Source organism: Petromyzon marinus, chromosome 27, assembly GCF_048934315.1.
Source record: "Petromyzon marinus isolate PM22_M1 ecotype Great Lakes invasive population chromosome 27, UKy_Petmar_22M1.pri1.0, whole genome shotgun sequence".
Lineage (NCBI taxonomy): Eukaryota > Metazoa > Chordata > Hyperoartia > Petromyzontiformes > Petromyzontidae > Petromyzon > Petromyzon marinus.
The window spans coordinates 8,721,711-8,744,935 of NC_133693.1; the positions used below are offsets into that span (position 1 = coordinate 8,721,711).

General features: G+C 43.2%; 1 protein-coding gene across 6 annotated transcripts in view; it reads left to right on the forward strand.

Moving 5' to 3' along the window:
• Positions 1-23,225, forward strand: part of EYS (eyes shut homolog) — a 539,265-nt gene that overhangs the window by 453,630 nt on the left and 62,410 nt on the right. For all 6 annotated transcript variants that reach the window (XM_032961555.2, XM_032961552.2, XM_032961557.2 and 3 more), the window contains 2 exons: positions 4,984-5,157; positions 6,737-6,890. In XM_032961555.2, coding sequence (XP_032817446.2) covers positions 4,984-5,157; positions 6,737-6,890 — 328 coding nt within the window. The remainder of the gene's footprint in view (positions 1-4,983; positions 5,158-6,736; positions 6,891-23,225) is intronic.

Below are 23,225 nucleotides of genomic sequence, written 5' to 3' on the forward strand. Positions count from 1 at the left end.
CCATCACAAGCGACCAAATATCCATTCGACTTACTCTAGTGCTAGTGGTGAGCACCTATTAATACTGACACATGGATATATTTTTTTTTCAACTAAACCACCCCCCCCCCCCCCCACTACATTAGTAAATGTTACACACCGTGCGAATACAGTATTCCCTTGTTATTTACGAACTTGCTATCCACGATTTTGGATATCCGTGAATCACATCTGGAACGCTGCACGACTGCATATCGAAAGGAAGAGAGAAAAGTGATGAGAGAGAATGTGATGCATCATCATCATAATTTAAGGTAAGTATATATAAACTATGATTTCATACTTTAATATGTATTTGTATTTACTTTACGTTCATTTAACCAATGTGTATTTTTGTGTAATGATGATGTTCATGTATTTAATCTCTTATATACGTATTTATTTTAAGTAATTCATGAAAAAATAGGTTTCTGTAGGCCAATGTCATTATCTGCGAAATTTGGAAGGTATCCATTGCGAATAACGAGGGGATACTGCACACCACCTACAGGCAGGGTCACAAACCCAGGAGATACAACCCACAAAGATAGCCCCAAGCCGAGTGTTCTCTCGCCTGTCACTGTCGGAAATGCCATGGGTTCAATAAAAAAAGGACTGGCACCTGGGAGGGTGGTGTAAGTGGCACTTTGCCTGGCGATGCCCGTTGATCCACAGGAATGTAATAGGAGAAAACATGTACATGCTGCAAAATGTGTGCATGGCAAACGAACTTTATGAATATTTACATATAGTGAGCACAATGTTGCACTGTACACACAGACACACACAATAAACACGCACAAAACGGAACAAAGTTAATATTTTAAACCAAATCAACGCATTGCTTAGGATCAAATTCCCTTAAATGTGCCTGATCTCATGAGATATTGGAAGCTAAGCAAAGTGTGAGCATGGCTAGTTCTTGGACGGGAGTGTCGGGCTAGGCCTGTGAGATAAGGTGATGGCAGTACAACAATGGATTCTTGAATCTGTCTGTGCATGAGCTCTGTGTTTCCTCCCACACTCTCAACAATTATCAATGAAATTTACCGAATACTTAAAATAAGATTAGCTTTTAAATGAATGTCTTGAAACTGGGCGAGGCCTTCCTTGGTAAACAAAGAACGTTAGTCATTCTTAATGGCTGTTAAAGATGTTAAGGAATTGCTGCAGCAATTACCTTCATTATTATCTAGCCATCAGTGAAATATTGAGTAAATAAACAAAGCAATACCTTGCAGTATACCTTTGATAAAAAATTCATCATTTATAGTTTAAGGGCAAAAATCCTTTCCCAATTCCATTAATGCCAACATATCTTGCTTGCTATTGCTTTCTTTCTTTTACATTTCTACAGTATGCATGTCATGAAAACCACGTGTTTAATACATTGTAAAGACCACAAATTCGCATGCAAAACACAGTGTGCATCTGTAATTATGAAAATGTACAGTCCTCTTGTCAGTGCACCACCACAGTAAGGCCAACTCACGTGTGCGGTGTTGGTTATAGGGGATGTTTAACCATACTTTACCATCCTGATAGTGAGATTTGGTGAAGCAAGGGGGTTCTGGGCTAGTTCTGAAATCGTGCACCACCAATGTTAGCCATGGCTGGGAATAAAACTCAGGTCGCAGTGCGCCGTCGCTTCCTGCCCTGCACCTATGGACACGGTTTTATTGGCAGCTTAATGTATTTTAAACTTTTTGACAACGAGGAGGAAAATACATTTCCTAGAATAATTTCACAATGAGTAGGCTGTCACATGTCAAATGAAGTTAATTATCCTTTACTGTTTAATTATGTGTGGACTATCTGAGTTTTGACTAATGGCTTTTTTATATATATGTAGCGACGTAGAGGGTGTCACTATGGTGTTAGCGCCAGGAATTGTTACAAGAGTGCTACTGTGCATCTGGAACCTCTCTCTGGGGCCAGAGTGAGTACGGCATGCGAACGGGCCTTAGGGGACATGGTCCTGGTGACGGCCTGAGAGAGGGCAAGTCAGGACATGGTAGTCTTGGTGAACCCAGGAGGGCACGTGACTGGGACAGGGTAGTAAGAGGGGGCCGAGGGGGGCTTGAGGGACACGTGACGCTCGGTCGAGATCCTTCGGGAAAGGTCTCGAAGGGGGCGTGGTCGAGGGCGGAGCGAGGCCACGCCCAGGGGCATAAAGGGGCAGTCCCGAGAGTCTTGGCTGTTCTCTGGAATCAACCCTCGCCCTGTTGGGGCTGTGTAATAACGCCTCCAAGTCAAGTGTATGCCTCCGTGTTCAACACTACATGTACATACACTCTACGTGTGTCGATTTACACTTTTAAGTAAACTTCAGTTGACAAGAGATAATTACAACAACAAAAAAACATGGATCGCAATGATTTGTCACAATGAGATTAAATAAATGTGCAGACTTCTGTAAAGTAATTTCAATGTAAAGAACTCTCCATGCAGTGCGTCATGGCAGTTGCTTGACTGTACTTAACGACACAAGTGAGTGCATGTCAGTGATGGGGAGGCACAGCACCAGTTTCAGATATCACTCACGACTGATGTTAGACCTGGCCGGGTAATTGAATTCAGGTGGCCATGTTTATTTCATGGTGCGATTACCACTACACTATCACTCCCGAAGTATGAGATTAAAGCTGCTGGCTGATTGTTCTTTAGGAAATTCATGAATATTTGAATGATATCAAAACCAAATCTGTATTTGTCTGTTTGGCAAATAGCTTGTTAATAAAGATTGCCTTCCATTGTAATGTTTTATTAATTTTACTTTGCATGCTTTATTTAACACTGATTCTTAGAACACTTAATATTCCAGCTATTGAATAATACATGCATTTTTTTAAAATGAATTTGGTGCAGTTAAGCATGAATGCAATCATACGGAACCGTGCCTTAACAAATGCAACACAGGATCTATTCCATCAGCAGAAGAGCAGGCATCATGGTCTTTGTAATCCTGTGCCCATGGCTCATTATTTCAGAGCCAGAGGCGAAATAAGGGTGCAGGGTGTAAAGGCCTTTCAGACACGTCTGCTGTCTTGCAATCTAGCACATTAAACTGCTTGTTATTGGATACGGTAATATTACTGAGATGAACATAAGCCCCGTAGCTTATGTTACTTCACACGTCAATTTCACACCTGCATAAGTGTATAAGAATGCATTGACCACGAGGGGGTGGACTTTGCAGAAGTGTGAATTATCTTCTCTTCGGGGCTACTCCACACTCGTGTCACAAATTAACCGCCAATGCCTTTGCTGATCTCGTCAAGGAGCATAAACCTCACCACGTGAACTCCCGGTGATCCTTGCAGCTTCGGCTTTTGGCTAGCCATCGAGCACAGATGGTGGTCACCGCGATCGCGCACTTTTCAGATGCGCTTCTGCGGCCGTCTGGAACGCTCTTCCTTCCGATAGTAGGAAGCCACTGGAACTTTGCACTTTCACCTCTGATTAGCATGGTTGGATATGTACGGTGCGAAATAAGTATAACATACATACATGCATGCGTATGTGCCCTGAGTTCAGGTTGTCAATAGTTATACTTTAAATGCTTCTTATGAAAGCCACAAAACTGTCACCAGTGCTTTACATGACTCACCATCGTTGACTTTAATGGTTTACAAAAGGGTGGCTTACTTGGAAGTTGAAAGAACAAATGGAATACCACATTGATAATAGGAGTCCCACTGAAACACCACATTAAATACTTATGCAGGTGTTTTGAACTACTTTCGCACCGTACTTAACCAGCCATGCTAATCGGAGGTGTGTGGAAGGACAACAAACTAAACACGAAATCACCGATGCAGCATATTTGAGATCCTAAGTTTAAAGATGACAGTCACCCATGATTTAAGCAGGTTCTTAAATGTTGTAAGCGATGGGTCTCAGCGAGGAGCTGGTCGCTGGCATGGGTCCTGCACCACCAAATGTAATGTTGGGCCACCCAAGTTAAACATATTTAAAGGGTGCCACGGTGGTGAGACGTTATCTTCCTCGTCTGGTATGCAAGAGATGTCGGGGATTAGATCCCGACCATGGGTCGAGTGGATTTTTTTTCTCCGAGTCTTTCACATTTTGAAACATGTGTTTAGGCTGTTTAGATAATGTTGCTGCTATAAGTATCCAAATGACGGGCCACTTTGTTGAGCCTTCATTTGTGTCCAGGTCGCTTTTAAAAAATAAGTTCATACCTCAGTGGGCTTTGCCTGGTAGGATGGGGATGGTTTAGTTGAATTTGTTTGTGTTTGGGCGATTTGTTTTCCTTTCTTGTACTTTGCACTCCTATCGTGTTTTTGTATATTTTATATATATTTTATTATTTTATTGTTTCCCTTCAACGTGACTTTACCGAAAGAACTAAGAATATGAATTACTGCAGTCACGAAAGCTTTAAATCAAAATTTAGTGTTTTTTGTACTGTTTGTTGTTGTAACATTTTTACCCGCCCCTGCTAAAAATCTGTGAAAAAGAGCTTTACAGCTCATCAGATTCCTCCAGTATAAATACATATAATGAGTCTGAACTCTTGTTAGCGGGTGTCGCCGTGTGTTAAGATGTTTTCAGCAAATTAACGAGTGTTCACACACGTGGGAAGAACCCGCAGCACGCAGAGAAAGGTGTGCATGCAATCAGGGAAACACTTTATCTAATTCAGATGGAACAGGTGGGATTCTACATTTTCCGTATCGCCTCTGGCAGTGCTACTGAAGCAAGTAGAGATGTAGTAAGAAAAAATGGTTATAAATACATTCTGTAAGCTAATTAAATGTTAGAGTTCAGGTATGAGGCATCTCACTCATTGCCGACTTGACTGTAATTGCTTCTGTTTTTGCTTTCATAATCACCGTGGTTAATTCCCAAACAGGATTTCATAAACTTCACGCATTTGTATTTTTATTAGTAGGTTGCTATGCAATTATTCATTGTAATTGTGTTTTATTATTGTTGCAGATGACACCATATATTTTCCATCGTTTGGTGGGAGCTCTTTCCTGAAGCTGCCTGCTCTGTCCTTGCTGCTGGAAAACAACAACGAAAGGAATGATTTTTCTCCGAGAAAAGACTTGTCTTTTGAAATCGTCATTACCGTCATGACTGCAGCGGTGAATGGAACGATACTTTACAGTGAGTAGGCCTACCTTCGATGAAAACGCTGAACCATATTTTGCCTTAACTCAGAACACCAGATGTGGGCTGGTTTAACACCTTCACATGGAAATGTATTATATATGTAGAAGCGATACTTTATTATTATTATTACATCAAACTGTTATAAAGTGGTGCATTGCACATTTAGGATGTTATGAGTTTTCATGATCACCATATGAGCTCGACACTGCGTTGCTTCACAAAGCCAACAACTCCAGTTGCTTAACAAGCTTTGGAGTTCTGGGACCACGCTGTGACACTTGCTGTCCATTATTCTATCATCTATCACACGTCCCGGGGTTAACTGGTCACCAAAGGAACAAGGATATTGGGTCCAGTGGGTGCAAATCCATTGCACGCCTCGTGTGCGTGTCATCTTAGCATTGGGTTCACACAGAGGATTTGTGATCAGCACATCGCACAAACACTGATTTGTTTAACGTCTTATTGTTTCACAGTTCTTAATTTACAATGAACTATGGGGCCAGTTGAAGTACACCATATTTTTGTTCGGCCAGTGATGCTCTACGTTTCGTATAAATAACTGGAAACGTTGCAGTAAAAAAATATGTATTTGTTTTTTTTTACACGTGTATGGAAGTTTATGTTTGTAGTCGAATATTCCCTCATGGACACTTTTTTTGTAATTGCATCACATTCAGTATATTTGCCCATGATAGTGGGTTTCTTTTTCGTTGGGGTTTTTTTCCAAATGTAGAACACACCAAGTTGTTGTGTGTCCACAATTCATGAGCACGATGCTCCTTCCGAATGAACGCGCGCTTGGTCGATAATATTTGCACGAGCGCATACTTGCAGTGGAAAAGACGAGCATTCAAACTGTGTCCTTGGTTTCTCAAAAGTTCAGACATTAAGGCGAGCACACTAGACTTGTCTTATGCTACCACCCAATCACCTCAGAAGTCTGTGACTGTTGACCTATTCATTTCAGCTTCAAGAGAGACACTTGCTTTGGGCCACTAATTATCGTCCAGCCCCCCTTTGACTGTAAAATACATCACGATCTGTCAGAGCCGAGCATGTTAAAAAAAAACCCGCCACTTTTTTCAAATTGTCTTGCTGTGGTTTTCACACCTGATGATGATTGCTCGTGTTGCAGTCGAAACGTCGTGATAATTTAATTGTTTTATATTTTTTTATTATTTTATTGTTTCCCTTCTACGTGGTGACTTTACCGAAAGAACCAAGAATAAGAATACGTTCAATCGCCTCAAAACTATTGATGCGTCATAATATTATAGACATCTCTCGGGGCATGTGCTTCTTTACAGCTTGGTGAACTATACAAAGCAACCAATTGACGCTGCTTTGTACTCGTAGCTGGCGTTGTAACCAGGGGTGATGGCAAAATGTATATTTCCTCAGAAAATGAAGTTGCACCACCGTGGGCGATATGTTGACGACGCCGGTAAAAGCCACGATCAGGCCACCGCGTGCCGTCGTGGGCAATCCTCGTGTGAACAAGTGAAAGAGAGCACCCATCGGGCGAGGAGGGGCCTCGCGAATTCAGTGATTGTGTCGCTCGTGAGTGCAGGTGGCAGCGAAGGCCTGCACGCGTTCTTCATCCACCTCTTCCTGACTGACGGAAGGCCGACTGCTCGGTTGGGCTGTGGCCGCTTCGACACAATTGTAACGGTCTCCTCGCCACAGCGGGCAAACCATGGCCAGCTGTCTACCATCACAGCCAGGTATGGTGAGCAATGCTCATCCTAGACGCTGGGAATTTAAACAGCTGCATTTCCGTATGGGTTGGACGCCCTGTTCAGCAAAAACGCTGATTGAAATTTTTTTTTTTCCACTCTTAATACACATGATTCAATACAGGTATCAATATCCAGCAAGCGACAGGTCAGTGCACTCTTGGGTAGACCGTGTAGAGTCTGACATGGTGGCGCTGTGGTCAAAGCACTTTGTTCACGATAGGAAGGTTGCCGAGTTGCAATCCCGCAAAAAGGGGTGAACTCATCTTAAAGGTCAAAAGTGGTAATCCTGTGAAGAGACATTCTCCCCCCCCCCCCCCGGGGCCACTGTCATGGGAATGTGTAATTACCATCACTGGAGCTTTGTAGCTGTCAATGGAATCAAGCATCGCCCCATTTCTCGTTTGAACAGGCAAGCACTTTGTGTGCTCTGCGTCTGCCTATTTATTTACCTTCCTCAGTCTTTGCACCCTCAGTGAATGGCAAAAACCACCTGGGCATTTTACACAAACTCCTGTTATGATCTCTCCTTCAAGCTTGCCAAGCGAAGGGGATCCTGCACCGTGTTAAGAGGGATCCCCTAGGGCTACTCTTCCACAAAGCAAATAATCGGCTTATAGATAATAAACGAATGGACGAATTATAATGGCTCTGACATCTGTCTGAAAAAAGAATAGCAGCTACAAAATCGGACCATTTTGCTAGTTTCAAAATGTGAAAAATTCCAAATAGGTTTTACCCTTTCTGGCAATAAAACAGGAGGTATTTAGATGTTCAAACACCAAATAGAAACCTTTTGCAAGGAATCAAGTCTGCATTAAACACACTCAGTACTTGTGGTAAACATGCAGACAAAACATTATCAGAGCATGGGTTTCTATTTGGTGCTTGAACATCTAAATAACACATTTTTTATTGCCTACATTGATACTGTCAAAAAGGTCCCATTTTGACATATGTCACTTAAAAAATATCTTGTTAGGGCACGCATGCTTGCAAAATACAAGGCAACGTGGGTACTTTATTTAAGGATTATTTGTTCCCACGCCATTCCCCCCCCCCTCCCTTAAATGTATTTGGATGGTGCATGTTCCTGTAACAATTCACGGCATCAGAATATTTACTTAGATTGGAGGATGGGCGGGTCAGCAATGCTTGTGTTATGCTCGAGTCATATGTACATGGCAAACTGCATTCATTTAGAACCATTTACATATCGGCTTTCATATTTAAGCAACTTTCTAAGGGGGTTTGGGTATAAAAGTTTACCTTACCTCGGCCTATTAAAATATTTAGCATTTGCATTTCCGGTGGCTTCGAACTCCTATTTATTAAACACTACGATTAAAATTGCACAACACAAGTACATTCAGAACCTATTTTGAGATGCCGTGTTGGCAGTGGCACATAAACACAATTTACAACAATAACAAAACCAAACATATTCATCAATAACACTGCCTTAAAAGGAACATTATATAATAATGAAGACCCTTCTTAATTTTACGTGCTATGAAGAAGGGCCATTTTGGTAACGTAGTCTATTATATGTTGACGGCATTGTTATTGATAAACGTTTGGGGGGTTTAGATTAATAACCCTGGGCATTGTTAAGTTCACAAGGTTTATGCAATTTTTGATTTAAAGCTTTCGTGACTGCAGTAATTCATATTCTTAGTTCTTTCGGTAAAGTCACGTTGAAGGGAAACAATAAAATATATATATGAAACAATAAAAATTCTCACGACGTTTCGACCATAACACAAACGGTCGTCATCACACACCGACACACCTGATGACGACCGTTTATGTCATGGTCGAAACGTCGTGAGAATTTTTATTGTTTTATATATATTTTATTATTTTATTGTTTCCCTTCAACGTGACTTTACCGAAAGAACTAAGAATATGAATAAGGTTTATGCAAGTAGGCGTTTCTAAAAGAGTGAATTAAATATCAATTTCACTAGTGTGATGCATGTTTTTAAATACTGTCTGTGAATGGATAATTTTTTACATTTACCATTATACAAAATTAATGCATACCGTGATTGAGAGTTTGGTACCATCAGTTTTATAGACAAGTGGATATTGAAAAACATAAAACCTTTTCCAGGCTGTGACTTACTTTATTTGAATGTTGCATAGATATTAAATGAATGTAGTCCACCACTATTTTAACAGGCTAGACAAATTTACTTATGTAACAAAGGCAAGTGCCCTTTTAAACTCGAGTGAAACACATTGCATTTTAAATATATTTGCCTCTGTACTCTGCCACTGATATGTTTTTTGAATTGGTTCGAAGCAGAATTCCATTGCAAGCATTGCAATTAAGGTCCTTGTACTGTCCAAGCATGATTTATGGTGCAATTACGGGTGGCGAAAAATCATTTTACAGACCATTCTTGTGTGACGGCAAGAACCCATCTGCATGAAACAAAAACATCACAAAACTTGCACAAATAAATTCAAAACAGATATCAGACTTGTGTAAGAATGCACTCGCGTACATACGCGCGCACGCAGATTTTTTTTATTATATGTATCTTGAACTTCTTTCACGCCATTTGTATCGAACAATGTGAATTGGAGTTGCGGGGGAAGGACAACGAACTAAGCACAAAAAGATAAATAAAACTCAGACAGATACTCATTGAATAGCACAAATTTAGTTGCTACAGCTATGTTGAACGGTATCCTAAAACAACTCCCATGCACATGCACTCGGGTATACACACAACGTATTTGTTGGTGTGCGGTCGTTAACAAACTAAAAGTAATCGACTGGAAATGTTTTTGTTCACCTGCTGTGATGTGCGCATATATAACCACGCTTACTCATTTTCCCGTCTGCCTTGCCGTATTGAAGTCGTGTTGATAATTGCAGTTGTGAGTGGTATAGTCAAGTGATGACAGCACTTTGAGCTTTTTTTAACAGTTTTTTGGCACACGAAAAGCACCGCTTAACATGCTATATTTGTCTGTGTAGAATTTATGTTGTTGTACTGCAGTATTTGATCATTTAGAACCTCACATTACATAGATTTGGCATGCAGCCAATTTTGAATGCCCTATATATAGAATGCATTCCCAATCTCTGGGAGATTCATTATGAATGGTGTATAATTATCCATGTGATCATAAGTATTCGTGTGTGAGTGGGTGCATTGCACTCAAAATCACTTGTTGTACCTAATTTGTTCTTTATGGAGTGGCACAGCATTGAGCAGACAGTACGATGAGCCCATTGATATTTAATGATGGTTATTTTGTGTGGCCAATGAAGGGCAACTATTGGAGATTCAGTGATAAGTTATTTAGCCATTCAAGTGCTTTTTCCTAGAGTTCGCAAATTTTTAGAAAACAGTACCTTCACGTTTTTATTTTGGGGCAGTGTGAAATTATACGCTCCATAGTTCGGTATTCGTAGCCATAGCTGCCATTGCACACAGGATAACCTTTTACTTGACACTTGTGCATCAGGTATCTATTACGTCTCCGCATCTCCGGTAGTTTATCCAGACCCGGTTAAGCGCCGGCCATTGTTTTCGTGATGGAAGCCGCGTTGGTGGTGGTGGGGGAGTCGCTCATGAGTTTGTTGGGCAAGTATGAGCCGGATGATTGGTAAACACAGCCATATAAGCCTTCGTAGCCAACCGTGCCAATCGCACCTCGGATTAGCACGGTTGGCTACGTACGGGGTGAAAGAAGTTCAACATACATTAGAATTCGAGTTTCTTTTAAGTTTCCTGCTCAAGTGCAGGGCCATGGCTCAAGGTGCCCCCCCCCCTCCCTATATCCCGCACCTAAAAAGACAACTCTCCATACCAGAGTTAATGAGCTATAGCTAAATGAGAAAGCTTCTGGTGGTATTCCCTTACTCTCCACAACAAGTGTATATGAGGTGACATCATCATCATCAGATGCATTTTAGCATCACACCCACGTTATAATTTTAGTTACATTTGACACAGAGGGTGCCACGGTGGCGAGATGTTAACTACCTCGCCTGGTATACAGGTGGTCGTCGGTTCAATCCCCACCTTGATGCCTGTATATTTAGAGTTTGCATGTTCTCCCTGTGGTCGTGTGGACTTTTTCTCTGGGTTCTACGGTGTTTTTCCTCCACAATTAGAATCATGCGTTTGGAGTATTTGGCTACTATACAATTTCCACGTGATAAGCCACTTCACTGAGCTATCATTTGTGGCCAGGTCGCTTCTAAAAAGATATATAGCGACGTAGCTCAGAGGGTCCTACCTAGTAAAACAAATAATTTAATATGAACCCCGCGGCGTGAGTTTTGATTCCCATCCGCGGCTAACAACAGCAGCAATGGATATCTGACTAAGGCTTGGGCCCCCCCCCCACCCCCCACAAACAACCCACAATGAGAAGTGTTCAGTTCAGTTCATTTAATAGGTATAGCCCTGTGAGCCATTCGGCCCTTGAATCGGGTGCTACCGCAACAAGCAAAAACATGAACAAGAAAAACATCTTAAAGTGACTACGCGCAAAAAAAAATCCAGGAAAAAACAGCAAAGTCTTCCAGAAAAAGCACCGTACACCAATGCTGTGTGCAAAACTCCCAGGTGTTTTTTTTTCATTTTTGCAAGTTTTCATTTATTAGGTATAGCCCTGTGAGCCATGCGGCTCTTAAGTCGGGTGCAGCCGCAACAAACAAAATATGAATCTACATTGCAGAAAACTATTACACCTCAACCAGACCAAAATAAAGCTATAAAAACAATGTAACAACAGTAATCATAGGAAATGTGATTTTTAATTTAACAATAAACGATATACATAACACGTACGACAAAACCTGCAGCCATAGCTGGCAGCACGACACTCCCAGTGTATGATGTGTGAGTGAGTCAGCAGCAGCGTGAGGCAGTGTATGATGTGCGAGTCAGCGTATGATGAGTGAGTCAGTGTATGATGTGTGAGTGAGTGTATGATGTGTGAGTCAGTGTATGATGTGTGAGTGAGTGTATGATGTGTGAGCGAGTCAGCAACAGCGTGAGTGAGTGCATGATGTGCGAGTCAGCGTATGATGTGCGAGTCAGCGTATGATGAGTGAGTCAGTATTAGGTTGAGTGAGTGCATGATGTGTGAGTCAGCGCACGATGTGTTAGTCAGCGCATGATGAGTGAGTTAGTGTATGTGTGAGCGAGTCAGCGGCAGTGTGAGTGAGTGTATGATGTGCGAGTGAGCCAGAACACGATGAGTGAACCTTTGTATGATGAGTGAATGGGTCAGTGGTTATGCGAGTGTATTATATGGGAGTGAGTAAGCGCATGATGAGCGAGTCAGTGCATGGTGTTGGAGTGAGTCAGTGTATGATGTATGAGAAAGTCAGTGTCGGTTCCCTCTGCTCGCGCCATTGCCCCCCCCACCCAGCTCCGTCGCCCCCCCCCCCCCGGCTCCGTCGGCCCCTCCCCCGGCTCCGTCGCCCCCCCCGCCCCCAGCTCCGTCGGCCCCCCCCGGCTCCGTCAGCCCCTCCCTGGCTTCGTCAGCCCCCCCGGCTCCCCCGGTGAAGTACGGTTAAACAAATCCCAGGCTTTCATTCGGCGGTGAATTTACAAAGTGACGCAAATTATTATTAATGCTAGGTGCTAATTTAGCATTTTGACAATATGTACATTTTACTACAATGGCAATAAAATGTCACTTTATAATGTAGGTGTATGTCGCTACTCTGTGTTATTGTTGAAATAGTAGCCTGTAGGGAACCAACGATTAATGGATCCATCTATAAATATCGATTGTTAATCTCATGATGCATGGATCACATCACATGCCTGGGAAGTGATGTTCTTCGATTTGTATGCGTTGAATGTGAGAGAATCACGTGACACCTGCAACCGCGAGACCCCGCTATATTTAATAAAATTGCAACTTCTGAATCAGAAAAATTAGATGAATTGAGGGGGATGGGGGGGGGTATGCCTTGGTACCATGTATGCACAGTCGTATAGTGGGTTCGATTGCATAGTAGGTACATGTTTTAACTATAATGCTCCGCCACCCAAAAGAGACAATTAAATCAAGTTGTCACGTGGGAAAATATGCCAGTTGATTTAGTTTCACTTTGTTGAAAAGCAAGGTATATTTTACAATTTCGTAGACATTCTGCTGGAGATTACAACCAACATCATGTGTTAACGAGGCCTTCGCGTGGATATGAATGTAAATGCAGTGGCACCAGCCGTGTGAGCTGTCTTTCAGCATAGAACTAGAAGGCAGCAATACATTCAAGGTTATATTTGAAGTGAGTCGAGTGTCCCACTGTGCAGTTTTGAGACATTTCACGGAAATGACGTTTCAGTGTAATGCCATTTCAATTCTCCAGACCCCTATCTCCAATGCGCCTTGTATTAATGCTTAAATTTTTGTTACGTGATTGGACCTGTGCTGTGTGTTGCTCTGGAAAATAGGCTCAGTAGTTTGCCATCTAAGCGAAACACATTTACCTATTCACACTTTGCGGTTTGAGCTCATGTGTACATTATGGTAATATTGGAATGCTGTGGTCAGAACATTTCTTAAATAATAATTTTCAGTGTTATTATCCCCTTGATGAATACCGATTGTTTGGCTACTGGGATAATGTAAACATTTTAAATGAAGGATATCACAGTGGATCAGGAAAAGGTCATACATACATCACAAATGCATTTACTGTACATGCTCATTTCATTAAATTCCATATATGATACGTAGTTATCCACGTATTTCTTTCTCCACTGTAATTTTACATTTTATAATGTTTCCAGCCGAGGTGGCTGGGCAGTACAGGAGGCAGTCAGAGCACAGAGCTTACACTGTTAACATCCTGGGTTTAAATCCGAGTTTCAGCCACATTTGAAGAAAACCGGGTTTTCAAGTCTAGTATGTATATATGTTCTTCTTTCGCACCGCAAGTAGTCAACCGTGCTAATCTGAGGTGATCTTCTTCATATGGATCATGTAGCTGTAGAGCAACACGTATAATGTATATCTTGACTTAAAGTTTTCGTGACTGCAGGAATTCATACTCGTTGGGTCTTTCGATGAAATCACGTAGATAGAAAAATAATAATAAATCACGAAGTTTCGATCGCAACACAAGCAATCGTCCTCAGATTTAAAAACATGTTTTCACCTGAGGACGATTGCTTGTGTGACTTTACCGAAAGACCCAAAGAGTAATTATAATTTATATTGAAACTAAACAATTTTTTGTATTTTATCAGGTAAGGCCCACTGAGCTATAGTGTTCTTTTTTTTAGAAGCAACCTGGCTACCAAATATAGCTCAACGAAGTACTTATGTGGACATTTATAGCAACCAAATACTCTGAAAGCATGTTTCTAAATATGGAGGGATAAACTGGAGGACCCGGAGAAAATCCACGAGACCACGGGGAGAACATGCAAATTATAAATATATAGGCGTCAGAATTTGGATCGATCCACCACATTCCTGTATACTAGGCAAGGTAGTCAACATCTTGCCACTGCAGCGGTGGTTAAGCCAGATACTTGCATCACTTTACCCTACATTGTGGGGATCACAAAAAAGATCTCCAAAATCTTGAATAAACACGTAAAATCCGTAATCTGGTTCCGTCTGTTTCAGATGTGATTCCAGACATACAGTACACTGGCGTCTACAAACTAAGTTGCCTCTGTGGTAGTAGTTACATTGGAGAAACCAAACGACATGTCTCGGACCGCATTTGTGAACACAAAGCAGACCTAAAACACGGTAGGACCAACACCTCGGCCGTGGCAGATCACTGTTATAATTCAGTAGGCTCACATGACATTGACTTCTCCAAGACAGAGGTTCTTTGCAAGCCATCTGGCTACCATGAGTGATTCGTTCATGAGGCTATCCACATAAACAATTTCAACCGAGAAGATGGATTCTGACTTAGCAATCATTGGACGGATTTGATAAACCATTTAGGGTCTTAATTGATTGTTCACGCCTACAGTGGCTTTCAGACCGCATCCATTATTTTCGACTCCCCCCTCCTCTTTTCCGAACATAGATGGACTCGTCCATCTGAATAACTGCCAAATCGCTCTCCGTGGTGCTAATGTAAAAAAAAGCCACTTTTTTCAAACTTTCTTGCTGTGGTTTTCACACCTGATGATGATTGCTTGTACTCTTTGGTTCTATTGGGTAAAGTCACGTAGGTAAAAAATAAAATAACAAAAATCACGACGTTTCGGCCACAACACAAGCGGCCTTCATCAGGTGAAGGGACGAGAGTGTCTGGAGGACAGCGCTGGAGTGAAAAAAGCCACGCTCAGATCACGACCTTTAAGCTGTGTGAGAAGAAACAAAGCGCCTTGACAAAGGAATTAGCATATAATTTAGCATTGAAATGGCTGAGTGATTAGCTTGTGACTGGTCACAGAAATGGCTATGTTAGAGTTAAAGCATACACATCCGCAAAGGCACCCCTTGACAAAGGAATTAGCATAGAATTTAGCATTGAAATAGCTAAGTTAAAGTATACACATCTGCAGAGGCACCCCTTGACAAAGGAATTAGCATGGAATATAGCATTGAAATAGCTGAGTGATTAGCTTGTAACTGGTCACAGAAATAGCTATGTTAAAGTCAGAGCATATACATTCACCGAGGCACCTAGTACAAATCAAACAGGAGAATTTAGCGAAACACAACCACGCTCAGACCGTGGACCTTTAAGCTGTGTGCGAGCAAACAAGGTGTCCTGACAAAGAAATTAGCATAAAAATTAGCATTTGATTGGCCGATTTTAGAAAAGAGGTGGTGTACGTGCCGGTGGACTTGCCGTTTGGCGTGGGGGGGGGGGGGAGTTTACCTATTGATGGTGTGAAAAGGGAATTTATAAGAGCTGCGAAAGTTTGGGGTACCACTACTTGAAAAAAATAAACTGTACCATTGAAATTAGTTTAATGTTTAGTTCGATTTAGAACATCTTTCCAATGGTTGCTTAATTTGAAACCATCTTCTCGGTTGAAATTGTGTTTGTGTTTGTAGATCTGAATTGCCTCGTGAACAAATCTCTGATAAAAGCCCGTGGGTTTGCAAAGAACCTTGGTATCGGAGAAAATTATATCGTGATCACCCACAGCGTTGTAACAGTGATCAGCCACGGCAGAAGAATTCGTTTTGCCGTGTTTCAAATCTGATTTGTGCTCGCGAATTCGGTCAGAGACATGTCGCTTTGTCTCCCCGATATAGCAATCACCGCAGGTACAACTCAATTTGTAAACCCCGGGGTACTGTAAGTCAGGAATGACATCCTTCACGGGTGGGATCAGATCACGAATTTTGTGTACTGTATTGAACCGGACCTGGATCTTGTGTTTGTTTAGAATTTTGGAAATCGTCATCAATCAGAGTAGCACCCTGATTTCGGACAATCTGAAAACAGTACTGGCTAGGGGACTAAATTTTGCTGTCACCCCAAAACACATACCAGTAGATGATATCATCTCTCAGGTCGATGTAGCCCTCAAAGGCGTAGGACACATCCAAGTAGACGTTGCGAGAGCTGAAATAGCCACTATTCTTAAGAATGCTAAGAAACCCATTAGTAACATCAGTAAAAATGAACGATCTGCTAATTTCTTTGTCAGGACACCTTGTTTGCTCGCACACAGCTTAAAGGTCCGCAGTCTGAGCGTGGTTGTGTTTCGCTAAATTCTCCTGTTTGATTTGTACTAGGTGCCTCAGTGAATGTATATGCTCTGACTTTAACATAGCTATTTCTATGACCAGTTACAAGCTAATCACTCAGCTATTTCAATGCTAAATTCTATGCTAATTCCTTTGTCAAGGGGTGCCTTTGCGGATGTATATGCTTTAACTCTAACATAGCCATTTCTGTGACCAGTCACAAGCTAATCACTCAGCCATTTCAATGCTAAATTATATGCTAATTCCTTTGTCAAGGCGCTTTGTTTCTTCTCACACAGCTTAAAGGTCGTGATCTAAGCGTGGCTTTTTTCACTCCAGCGCTGTCCTCCAGACAGTCTCGTCCCTTCACCTGATGAAGGCCGCTTGTGTTGTGGCCAAAACGTCGTAATTTTTGTTATTTTATTTTTTACCTACGTGACTTTACCCAATAGAACCAAAGAGTATGGATCCTTGCAGTCACGAAAGCTTTAAATCTAGAAATGATTGCTTGTGTTGCAGTTGAAACGTCGTGAGAATTTTAGTGTTTTATATTTTTATTATTTTACTGTTTCCCTTCTACGTGACTTTACCGAAAGAACCAAGAATACAATTAACACAATTATCAGTTTGATGGTCTCAGCCCGGCCAACAATGACTTATTGCTAGCCTGGCTCGGAGCCACAGGAATTCACTGGTCAGAGCAGACGCAATTTCAGAGCACGTTCCAACGTGTCTTTTGCTAAATGCATGTGCCAAAATGCCATGCGTACGAGGGGAATGGTTTGCCATGTCCTTCTCACACTCCCTCACGTGTGTGTGTGTCTGTGTGAGGGGCAATATGGCGGCGGCGTGTGTAGCAGCGTGTGAGTTGTTTTTGTGAGTTGTTTTGCGTGAGTGTAAACTGTGCGTGAGTGTGTGAAAATGTTAGTGAGAATGAGCTGTGTGTGAGCCGTGTGTGTGAGTGAGCCGTGTGAGGGTGAGCAGTGTGAGAGTGGCCGTGACGAGATGGACTTCTGCGTTCGTGTGTGTGTGATGGTGCGGTGATGTGCACTCTGTGTGTGTGTGATGGTGTGGTGATGTGCACTCGTGTGTGTACCTGGCGCAGCCTGAGTGAGGCCTAGCTGATCATGCACCTGGCGCAGCCTGTGTGAGGCCTAGCTGATCGTGCACCTGGCACAGCCTAAGTGAGGCTTAGGTAGTACTGCACATGACACAGCCTGAGTGAGGCCTAGTTAATAGTGCACGTGGCACAGCCTGAGTGAGGCCTAGCTGATCGTGCACCAGGCGCAGCCTGAGTGAGGCTTAGGTAGTACTGCACATGACGCAGCCTGAGTGAGGCCTAGTTAATAGTGCACGTGACACAGCCTGAGTGAGGCCTAGTTAATAGTGCACATGACACAGCCTGAGTGAGGCCTAGTAAATCGTGCACCTGGCGCAGCCTGAGTGAGGCCTAGTTAATAGTGCACATGATGCAGCCTGAGTGAGGCCTAGTTAATAGTGCACGACACAGCCTTAGTGAGGCCGAGTAAATCGTGCACCTGGCACAGCCTGAGTGAGGCCTGGTTGATCTTGCACCTGGTGCGGCCTGGGTGGGGCCTGGTTGGTCGTGCACCTGGCGCAGCCTGAGTGAGGCCTGGCTGATCGTGCACCTGGCGCAGCCTGCGTGAGGCCTAGTTAATCATACACGCGGTGCAGCTTGAGGCCTAGTTAATCGCGCACATGGCGCAGCCTGAGTGAGGCCTAGTAAATTGTGCCCGTGACACTGCCTGAGTGAGGCCTAGCTAATCGTGCACCTGGCGTAGCCTGAGTGAGGCCTAGTAAATCATGCACAAGGCGCAGCCTGAGTGAGGCTTAGTTGGTCATACACGTGGCGCGGCCTGAGTGAGGCCTGGTTGTGCACATGACACTGCCTGGGTGAGGCCTGGCGGATCGTGCACCTGGCGCAGCCTGAGAGACGCCTGGTTAATGATGCACAAGGCGCAGCCTGAGTGAGGCCTGTTTGACAGTGCACCTTGCGCAGCCTGAGTGAGGCCTGGTTGATCACGCCCATGACGCAGCCTGAGTGAGGCCTAGTTAATAGTGCGACGGACCACAAGCTGTGTTCCTGTCAAGGCGGCTTTGCCACGGACCCCAAGTTGTGTTCCTGCCAAGGCAACATTGCCAGGGACTCCAAGCTGTGTTTCCTGCTAAAGCAACATTGCCGTGGACCCTAACCTGTGTTCCTGCCAAGGCAACATTGCCACGGACTCCAAGCTGTGTTCCTGCCAAGGCAACATTGCCACGGACCCCAAGCTGTGTTCCTGCCAAGGCAACATTGCCACGGACCCCAGGCTGTGTTCCTGCCAAGGCAACATTGCCACGGACCCCAAGCTATGTTCCTGGAAAACTTCACGGAGATCGTCAAGACGGCCAAGGGTCGTGAATGAAGAGTCCCCTGTGTGGGCTTCAGTGGGGCCGTCTGGTCGGGCAGCAGAGACATGAGAGGCCAAGAAACGACATTTCAGTCGTGGGCTGAGCTCAAGGAGGGCTAGCTCGAGCACCATCCCGCGGCGGGGAAAGGAGGCGGTGCAAGCGGTTCAGCCGAGCCCACAACAGCCAAAAATCTGCTGTCCCTGTCTGGGTGGGGGGCGCTGTTCAACCCGAGTACATGGGCTACAACTACAACCTTTTTCGGCTTGACTGAGGATCTAAAGGAGGTGGAATTTCCATCTATGTTCGTAATACTATTGCATGTTCACTAGCTCACTCCTCGTTTAAAAAATGTTGCTTTGAAGGTCTGGCTCTCAAAATAACTCTCCCAAATAATCAACAGATATTGGTAGTGTGCTGCTATCGACCGCCTAGTGGGAAGGATATTGAAGCTGCATCTGCACTGAGAGAGCTTTTTGGGGGCCTCCCTGAAGGTGAAATAGTTTTAATGGGTGATCTAAATTGGAATTGGCTAAACCCGCCAACCGTGGCCACAAATTTTGCAGATGAAATTAATCTGTTTCAATTAATAAATGTCCCCACAAGACCCAACCTAAAAAATCCAGGACAGTCATCTCTGCTTGATGCTCTATTGACAAATGCCCCTCACAATTTCACACTGACTGGTGTTCTGGTTAATAACCTTAGTGTTCTGAAACAACTGTCCTACCTCAAAGGGCCCTCCTTTACCGGAGCAAATAGTATTCCCGTCTTTGCTCTACTGTTGGTCACCCAATATACATACCTATAGCCCATATTTTCAACCTGTCCATCAAAGAAGCATCAGTTCCTCTAGAATGGGAACATTCCTATGTCCATCCACTTCACAAAGGGGGCCCTAAAGATGATCCAAATAACTACCGACCTATCTCAATTTTGTCCCCGTTGATGAAAATTTTTGAAAAATTATTGACCTACCAAATTAGCAGTTTCCTGTCCACCAACAATCTACTACATCTAAAACAATCTGGGTTCCAAAAAAATACAGCACCACATCTGCTGCATTAGACTCTCTGAATCACATTTACAGTAGCCTTGATAATAAGCAGTACTGTGCCTGTCTTTTTCTAGACCAAAGCTTTTGATACAGTAGACCACAACACCCTGCTTAGTAAACTAAGTTGCCTCGGTTTTTCCGAGAATGTAGTAAAATGGTTACAAAGTTACCTCTTTTCTCACACCCAAACTGTAGTCACAGATGGTTGGAGGTCAAACAGTGTTAAGATAAAAGCGGTTCCACAGGGTTCCATCCTCGGCCCCCTTTTGTTCTCTATGTCAATGACTTGGGCACTGACCTGGATCATTCCAGGGTAAATCTTTTTGCAGATGACACGATGCTGATTATTGCTGACCGCTCTCCCTGGAAGACGTGATTGCTAAGCTCCAGGGTGATTTCAACAAACTACAACATCAGCTAGTTGCTCTTAAACTAGTCCTGAATACCTCCAAAACCAAGGTGCTATGCTTCTCACCAGGACTAAAGCAGGAAGTTATTTTTCACCAATTACATTCCTTAAATAATTATCAAATAGAGCAAGTCAAGATCTATAAGTATCTTGGGGTCATCCTGGATTTAAAACTGAATTTTGAAGATCACATTGATTATTTTGGTTAAAAGACAAAAATAAAAATTGGTTTTCTGTATCGACACAAGTGTAGAGGTGTGACGGGAGGGGGGACACGCGGTTGTAGGGCAGTGGTTACAACCACTTCCGCTACGGACCACCCTGGGGGGCTGTGGGGGATGCTGGGATCCCTCCCGATCCCCACCCCTGAGTGAGGAACGGTATAAAAGGTGGGACACGGGGTGCTGCAAGGCAGTTCGACTCAAGCAAGATGAAGTACCAGTGAAGAGAGAAGACCGACTAGCTAGGCCCTGGAGCTCCCTTGATCCGCTGTCCTTTTGAGGGCTGGGCAAGGCAAGCCAGGGTGCGACACCAGAGCCGCGAGGACCGATGTCCTTCTAAGGGCCGGACTCCTGTGGCTGGTGGTCGGGACCTGAGCCTTGGCTGGGCCAGGTCAGGCAGCCTCCGTTAAAGCCCTTAGCGGAGGACCTGGGAGCGTAGGTGGATAGGCAGATAGCCTAGGGGTATACCGCAGAATAGTACGGGTGAAGGGGCCGTTACCCCTTCAAGTATTTTGCGTTGCCCTGTGCTGAGTTATAATAAATACGTGTTGCCTCTAAGAACAGTCTCCGACGTCGTTAAGCCACTACACAAGCACTGCTTCCCCCCAATGTTCCGTTTGGAATTGATAAAAGCTACCATACTGCCTCTACTTGACTACTGTGACATCGTGTATAAATCAGCCCCAAGTACTGTACTGAAGAAGCTTGATTCCATCTATCACTCAGCCTTAAGATTTACATTGAGCTGCCCATATAGGACTCACCACTGTGATCTCTACATTGGGTCAAACTTAACATCTCTTAATGTTCGACGGCTTGTGCACCAGATGTTATTTATTCACGATGTACTTACAAAAAAATCCGCAGACTACCTGCTGGATCTCCTCTCTATTTCAAAGAACAAATTTGACCTCAGGTCTTCGCTCATTTACCAGCTTCACATTCCCTATTGCCGTACAAAAACTGGAGGAAGGGCCTTTGCTATTGATGCCCCCAGGGTCTGGAATGCTATTGCCAATAAACTACAACTTGAATCGCTACCAATGAGATCTTCTCTCAAAACTGCTCTAGAGGAGTTGTGCACCCCGAGCTGCCACTGCTATTCATTGGCGTAAAAAAAATGTTTCGCTCCGGATGACGCTGCAAAGTATTATCTGTATTTTGATTTAGCGTGCTGATCTTAAAGGTGCATTGAAAATTTTGATACTCCGACTGATGCTTCTGTTGTTGTGGAGTAACTCATGCAGCCAGCTATGGCTCTAGGATTTGGTGTTACATGTTATTTATGTAGTTTATTGTAAAAATTCGGTCAGTCCCTGTGATCTCTCTTACGTTGCAATTATGGCTTTATTTTTTGGTGATTTCTGAAAGTTTTTTGGTTTGGACATGTTTGTATTGTTGTAGTATGGAGTTAGACTGATGGCCTTAATCTAAGTTTTCTTGTGGTTGTTGTTGTTTGACTTGCATCCCACTGGGATTTTTTGCACACAGCTTTGGTGTACGGTGCTTTTTTCAGGAATATTTTGCTGTTGTTTTTCCATGGATTTTCTGTTTGCACAGTCACATAGTCACTTTAAGATGTTTTTCTTGTTCGTGTTTTTTGTTTGTTTGTTGTGGTTGCACCCGATTCAAGAGCCGAATGGCTCACAGGGCTATACCAAAATAAATAAACTAAACTAAAACTAACTAAAAACTCATGCCTTCAGGCGCAGAGTATTTTAATTCGGCCAGCGGAATCCTAGCTCAGGATTTTCGGGCAGGTTCAGCAATCCCATGGTGGCATTCCAAGCTCGTCTTAGCTCTCCTCGCTTTGACCTGTTTCACCTCGTGAACGTCAGAGTTAGTGGTCCACCATGAAATGTGGATTGTGGAATCAGGCCAGATTCATACAAACACGGCCACAGTTCAGCCAAAAATAGGGGAAATAATGGCCCAAACCACGATGATTTGAACCCATGATCTCTTTATTGAGAGATCTGCTGTCATATCAACTGCTCAATGATTGTACTGCAGCCTAAAACTTACAATTATAACCTATTCATTAAATTTCTTGCAGCCTGATGTGAATCCAACAATCAACAGTATGAATAAGTTGGATATTATGAATATTTTATACAGTTATCTTTGTTTTTATAGTCATAAGGACCGTGCGTATGTGTATAACATGGCATGTATTGATTTATTGAATCTTACTGTCTTGCAATTAAAGTGAGAAGTGACAATAATTTGGTTCATTGGGCGGTTATCTTATCACCTCCACCCCCAGATCCACTGATTATATAATCCGGTGCACCACACAAGCCTCAGCAAATAACGTAATCAGCGCGAGTTTAGTGAAGGTGAACCTCTTTATCCTTGGCTTCACGCCAGGCTCCTGCCACAACTCTCCGTGACGGCTGCCTCTGCCTTGCCTGATTTATTGTGGCAGGCCATCAAAAAAATACTACACCGAGTTTGTTTCTGAGAAATATATGGCGCTTCAGCTATTGTTGAAGAACCCAGCCATTTCATCTCCTGTGAGATAGCTGGCTCACTGTTTTAAGCCAAAGTAAGCTTTG